Genomic DNA, 7,207 nt, shown 5'->3' on the forward strand with positions numbered 1-7,207 from the left:
CTATATTTTTTTGGTAACGCTATGGTCTATATTACTAGCATTATGAAGAGTTATTCTATTTTGAAAACAACTGAATAAATAAATAAAAAATGCATTTACATGCACCCTTAATATCAGGCTCACATAAATACCGTGCCGTCAATCCCAACCAACATTAATGGAGATAGTGGTCGAATTAGTGTTAAAAAGAATTATTTTAATATTATAATTAAGGATTAAATGTTTAGTTCTGTAAAATATGTAGTTACATGAAAATATATATAATATATAGTTTCTCGTTAGTCAGATAAATTGGATCTTGACCAGACCAATTGACTTGCTTGCCTCCCTCATGTTTCACCTTCTTGTAATGCATGCTTCCTCCATCACATTTTTTGCACTATATATAAATACAACACATGACTTGTGCTATATACCTCTTTTGTTATTTTTTAATCAATGGAGAAACATCAAGTGGTGTCCCCTATTTCATCTTCATCATCTGCTTCTCCATCTGATTTTAAACTTGGTGATCATAATTCTAATGCTCATATTAAAAACTCAAAGGCCAAGCCTGAAAGGTGGCAAAGAAATCAAGCAGCACAGATATGCATTTCAAACAAGGAGTCATGTTGATATACTGGATTAAGCATATATATATTTCAGAAAATTTACAAAGCCATTTCTTTGCCCTGAAACGATTTATTTTCGTAGAATTAAAGTAGAAATAATTTCAATTCTTTGCCTCAAAATATTTAAATAATATATCTATATAGGAAGTAGAAATCCTTGTTTTTTTTTAAGATCATTTATACATCCAAAATGTTGTTATGAGTGTCTAGTATTCTTATCTTTGTTAACTTTAGTTACTGCAGATGTTCTTATCGAGGTTGCAATGTGAAGAAACAAATCCAACGCCATTCTAAAGACGAAGAGATTGTGGTAACAACCTACGAAGGGATGCATATTCATCCTGTGCAGAAGTCAACTGAAAGCTTCGAGCATATATTGAGAAACGATCACATATACAGCCTAACTCTGTAATCTGTGTATCTCAAATGTTTGAATAGCATGACATGGATGGAACCTAATGTTACCTCAAAGATCTAGTTAATTATAGTGGATATAAAAAACATTTCAGTTTAGTTTGAAGTTCTGAAATTTCGATCCTTTAGACTAAAGAATTTAAAGAAAAAATGTCACAATGTTCATTTCTTTTACATATATGTGCTTGTAATATTATTCTTTTTATTATCATAGATATCTTTCTTAGAGCAGTTTTTTGGGTGATGTCCTTAAAATACCTTTATAACTTTATTCATCTTCCAAAAATTATATTAGACTTAAATGTAATTTTTATTTTCCTATTTTTTCAACTCACAATTTTGATCCTTCCATTTTAAAAAAGAGACATTTAGTTCCTTTGTTTTAAAAATCTTCAATTTTAATCTTTTATTTCAAAATAAAGACATTTGACTCTCTTATTTCACAAAATTTTTAATTTTAGTGAAATTTTCAATTTTATCTATATTTTATTTCTTTTATTTTGATCCAATTGAATCCTAAACCTAACATATATTCATTCAAGGTATCAACACAAAATAATTTAATTAATTATAATATAAAAATAAAACATAGATAAAATTAAATACTAGACCAAAATTGCTGATTTTTTTTAAAAAATATGGGAATTAAATTTGTAATTTTTCTAAAATGAAAGGACCATATTTCTATTTTAAAATATGAGAACTAAAATTGGAGAGGGGGGGGGGATAGTGACGTTAATGAAATTGGAGCACCACTAGTGCACTGCTGATGGTTTCAATATTACTTGACAAAAAGGTTACAGCCAGAAGACCAATCTCACCCAAAAATTTATGCCATTCCTAAATATTATAATAAAACTTGCATTATCAAATGATTGTATACGGCGAGTTTAATGTAAATTAGCAAATTCGAGCAAATATAAGGACTAGTTTTTTTTTTTTTTACTGAACGCCAAGTCCTAATAATGTCGTCAATTATAATAAAATCCATCATTAAAGAAGACTGATAACCACATGTACCCAGTAGAGTACCACAAACACTTCATATTCATAACATCAAAGGGAATGTTGATGAGTGTCTAGTGATTACATGACGAGAAGATCCTAAGCCTAAACTGTCATTAGTCTAGATAAATTACATACAACTAGGAAGCTATATGAGCAGTTAACAAGGGTGAAGGGTCAATTTCTTCTTAAGATATCTTTCGAAATTTACTAGTTTTCTGTGCTGTTTTGCCAAAAGGTTACATCCCTACTTTATATTGCCAAAGCTTCGGCCATTAGTTAATCACTTCGGAGAGATGTCTTCTATAATGCCCTTCCCATCAAAAGCATCAAAAAAGAAAAAATTCTTTAGGGGGTCTCCTTTCCCAGAAATTGCTTTGATAACCTCCTGTGATTTTACAAGTCAAGCCTAATCAGTTAAATATCACAAGACATCTTTAAAGCACAATGAAAACTAGTAAAATACCTGTCCAAGGATTCCCCCTATAATAGCACAAACAGGGGGAAATTCTGTTGCATTTGTCACCAATCTTTTTAGAAGAGAATCAGGCACTTGAGATTCATTGAGAGACTGTCAACACAAACATAAAAATGAGATAAATAATGGATTTAACATGTAAAACATATAAAACAATAATAACAAATTCCAGGAAGCATACCTGTGCAGTACAAATCTCCTTTTTCAGTTTGAGAAGACCAGAGAAATCTGCAATCGAAACTTCCCCTGTGCTACGTCCCTCAGCCTCTTCAAACTTTTCTATTACTGCAATAGATAATTTCATGTAACTGACAGAAAATTTTTCTATAGATCAGGCCCATCACAAAATGCAAAGCAGAAAGGAAGAAGACAGATTTCTTTCAAACACAAGTCACAACAAAAAGCATTAAGATGTAAGCAATGGTCTCCAGCTCTATCTCTTCTCAGGTAACACAGTCTAGGGACCCAATCAATAAGGCAGATGTTCTCAACTAAAAGTTTTATTTTCCAATTGATTAGAATCATTTATTTTCATTTTATGTATTTTACTCACTAAACAGAACTCTACAGTTTACTGTTTACCAGACCTCTCATAGCATAGTACAGCTTTGACATTCTCCTGTGAAGTGCCCTCCAAGGTACAGATAATGCATCCTGCAGCAAAAAAAAAAAAAATCGGCAGACTCATGAAAATGAAGCTTTCAACTACACATCATTTATGGTAAATTAAAATAAGTAACAAGCATAGCTACAAGGCATAACTATAAATGACATAAATGACCTAGACTGAATGACGTGCACAATAACCCTAATCCCACATCTACCATGTTAGCTTCACAAAGATCCATTTGCGTTTTACAAGGAAATCATATGTGCAACATGGCACACCTAAGCCTAGTATATGACAAAAAAGAAAAGCACTAGTTTTTACTGACTTCTAGATTATTATTTTAGGATCATTGAATTTACAAGTATGCATTGGAAGTCACCCAAAGGGCATCTAATGCAAACTAATGGCTGGGTCAGCTATTGAGGCTATCAGGTGTTTCGAATATCCTTCAGGTTAAAATCAGTATGTTACTTTATCCCTGTTATATTCTTTTTGTTTGCTGATGATAAAAATAGATCATTTCGAACACAGTGAAGGCCTTGACGATTGCAATTTGCAACACATCAAGACCCTAAAAGGAATTATTTTAACATGAGATGAAGAAATGCATGATAGGAATGCAACTATAATGAATTCACAGGCATACCTCAAAAGATGGATATTTCAGGTCGCACTCAACAGTTTCATCCTGTTTTTTCTGCAAAATAAGAAAACATCATTAAAAAGAAATTAGTGTTTGTTTTATAAGCACAAGATCATCTGACAATGATACAAAAAAGGTTTAAATACATTTTTAGTCCTTGCAATTTAGCGTTTTTTTTTCTTTTTGTGCTTGCATTTTTTTTTTTGCTTTTGGTCCTTCCAAATTGTATTTGTTTTGTTTTTCATCCTTACAGCATTTTAGATAGTGTTTTTTTCACTGTTCAAAGTGTCATCTAAAGCGCTTTAAGGACAAAAAATAAAACAAACATAATTTGTAAGGACTAAAAGCAAAAAAAATGCAGGTACGAAAAATAAAAATAAAAACACTAAATTGCAAGGACTAAAAAGGTATTTAAGCCTACTTGTTTGTTGTTACAAACATAAACATAAAACCCACATGTTTTAGAAAATTATCAAGGGTAATTGTCAAACAGTCAACAAAGTAAACAAACAATCCACAATCATAGCCATCATTAAGTATGTGTTTGGATCAACATCCAAACGCACATAAACAGACAAATTCACAATAAAATGAACAATTAGATCATGAACAATATGAAGTTGTTCAACTTGACGCACACCCAATGCTCCAGCATGTCAAACCAAGCATGCTGTAAGAATATAAGCATTTACATTTCATCCATCCCAACTGACAACTTCACTAGGTTTTCAGTTTTTGTACTTATTCTTCCTTATGGCCTCTACCACTAATTGCAACAAAAGATCCCCTACAAAAAATGATGACTATAATAGACTGTATATTCATTGTCATCATAGATATAATAGAAAATTTCAATTGTTTACAAACCATCGTGATATAAAAAAGCACACAAATTGGGACAAGAAATAAAAGAAGATAATATCATATCATAACAACCAATAATTAACTGTGATCAAACTAGAGTACCTTTGAATATTTATAATCCTGCAAATCAACAAAAATTTCACCACAAGAATCCCTGCAGTCAACAGCATAAAATGCTACACGTTTTGATAGCTTTCTGCATTTTCCATTAGCCAGTTTCTACAGCAAAAGAGTAAAGGCCAAGAAGAATGTTACAAGACAATTTACAGTATCAGAAAGGTGTAGAGTAATTTAGAACACAGTGACTATGTAAACCCTCAGAAACGTGCACACACACACAAGTTTTCCACATTACTTTGGCCGAAAGCGTGCAACAACTGACGACAACAACATCAAACTTGCTGAGGAATTCAACATCAAAACTTGACAAATCACCTGAGGCCAAGACAAACAACAGAAAAGAACAACCACAAAACATAATGTCAAGAGCCACATGAAACCAATGCATAAGCAGAAACCAAACATATAAGGGAACAGGTTCAACAAAAACCTTTCTCAACGGAAACATGAACCATAGGGTTGAAGTCTTTAAGTGAATTACAACAAAGTTCTGCAAGGGTCTTTCCACTATACACATTCTCATCGGGAGGGATGAGAAAGTTGGAGGAAAGCATTTCCTCCGTGGCAGCCCGGTCATCTACTAAAGTCAGACTACCTACTCCAGCCAGAACAATATTCTTGCAAAACTAACCAACAGCAGGAAACTCAAATTCCTCACACATTATTACAACAACATATTGGGGGGGGGGAACCCATTTTTTTACTCTTTTTTGTTTGCCAAAGTCAAATTTGAGATACCAGAGAGAGACAAGTTCTAGGATTACCTCAGCTACAGTTCCTTTCATTCCATAGACTAAGACATGAGATTTGCTTAATCTGGACACAAAAAAGTCTCATTAAAATGCTATGTAAAGTAGTTCTTTAAACTATTATTAGATTAGATATAACGAAGAACAAAAATTAGCAGAATTCAATTAGGTTACAATAGTAAAGTAACAAAAGCAAATCAAATCGCGCATAAGAAAAATCAGAATTTAAAAAAGTAAAAGAAGAAGGAACCTTCTTTGAGCATCAGCTCCCCAAACCCTAATTTGACGGTCATACAAAGCGGTCTCCTGCGCCGTCAACTCCTCGCCGTCACCGTCCATTCCCAGCCGCAACCTGTTCCACGACACCATCGGAAACGTTCACTTTCAATTTTCCACGTCGCAATTAATAACAAACAAAGTACAAAAGTTAACCCACTCTCGCTGAATTCGCCTAAACGCTTTAAAAAAAAAATCGTATCTCGGTTCAAGCTTTCAAGAGCGCGGCGATGAGAATAATCAATCGGTGACGGTGAATTTTAATTTTTTTGGGGTCAACTCAACTAATGACAAGGGCTAAACAGCTGAAGCCCAAGATCAAGGCTAATAATGTAGCCCAATTGGGCTTGTTGGCTCTGGATCTATCTAATTTGGGCTTTAATTAGCCCTTGATGGAAGCTTTTAATTGCAAATAGAATCGTTTAGCTACTAGATGCAAACAAGATTTTTATTTTCTAACCTTCTCATCATTAAAGCTAACAATGTACTGTAGACTCTTTCAATACTGCAGACCACCCTCTATAATTAAAGCCAATTGTTTTCCAAGACCACCCTTTATAAGAGATAGTTCGGTTAGTGAAGCTCTCTTTCAAAATGTTTAATATAATTATACATTCATTGTTTGAACTCAAGATTACAGAAGTTAACTTGATATAATTATTTTATTCATTTTAAAGTGCATATATTAGAAAAATAAAAAAATTAGTGCAAACTAAACCAATTTAAATTGTGTAAAATACATTTTTCTATCTATTTTTTAAAATGTTATGGAAAAGTTTTTAAAAAAAACTAATACACACAGGTTAAGGAAGGATTTTTTTTAAATATAGGCTTACTATATTTATCTTCTATGAGAGACAATTGTATGCCTCGAATAAAATCACTAAAGATGATAAATGTATTTTTTTTCAAGTTAAATATTTAACATAATGAAAAAGCTAAATTTAAGATTATTAATTAAATTAAAATAATTTCATGTTAATTAATTGATGGGTTACAACATATTTGATTAAACATCTCATATTTCTGTCCCTGCAAAATTTATTTCAAAATGTAATAAATAAAAAGTTTTGTGAAAAATGCAAGTAAAAGCAACAAACTACGTGGATGGAGAAATTGTTTTTCTCCTCCTAGAGACTAGAGATGTGTAGTGTAGGTATCAAGTTGAAAATTGAAATATTGGCTCGTGCGTAATTTCAATTTGGTTCTGTCCTTATCCTTTTTGTTTGCGAGAGCATGGCTTCATCACCAACGAAGATGATTCCTCATCATCTCCCTCGCCCCAAAAATAAGAAACCTTTTTGTTTTATTTTCTTTGTTTTCACAAACAAAAGTACCTTGCTTTTAAATGTGTGAATTTCAAGGTGGTCCAAGTTTAGGTGCTGGAACTATTTGTCCAAAGTCTAGACTCTAGAATAGCTCTAGCAGTGCCAGTTT

The 7,207-nt window shown here is 32.4% G+C and overlaps 1 protein-coding gene across 2 annotated transcripts; it reads right to left on the bottom strand.

The window, feature by feature from the left end:
* Nucleotides 1-2,033: 2,033 nt before the first annotated feature.
* LOC100807922 (SUMO-activating enzyme subunit 1B-like) lies at nt 2,034-6,312 on the bottom strand. 2 transcript variants are annotated; one of them, NM_001370874.1, is made up of 11 exons: nt 6,231-6,312; nt 5,745-5,846; nt 5,510-5,561; nt 5,176-5,371; nt 4,981-5,060; nt 4,728-4,844; nt 3,765-3,815; nt 3,096-3,162; nt 2,690-2,793; nt 2,497-2,601; nt 2,034-2,418 (listed from the first exon to the last, which is right to left on the bottom strand). In NM_001370874.1, the coding sequence occupies exons 1-11, from the start codon at nt 6,239-6,241 to the stop codon at nt 2,314-2,316; spliced, it is 990 nt and encodes a 329-aa protein (NP_001357803.1). In that variant the 5' UTR covers nt 6,242-6,312; the 3' UTR covers nt 2,034-2,313. The 2 variants fall into 2 exon arrangements, with proteins under 2 accessions (NP_001357803.1, NP_001242842.2); NM_001255913.2 differs by lacking the exon at nt 6,231-6,312 and adding an exon at nt 5,931-6,025.
* Nucleotides 6,313-7,207: the final 895 nt, after the last annotated feature.

The sequence above is a fragment of the Glycine max genome, chromosome 5, assembly GCF_000004515.6.
Source record: "Glycine max cultivar Williams 82 chromosome 5, Glycine_max_v4.0, whole genome shotgun sequence".
NCBI lineage: Eukaryota > Viridiplantae > Streptophyta > Magnoliopsida > Fabales > Fabaceae > Glycine > Glycine max.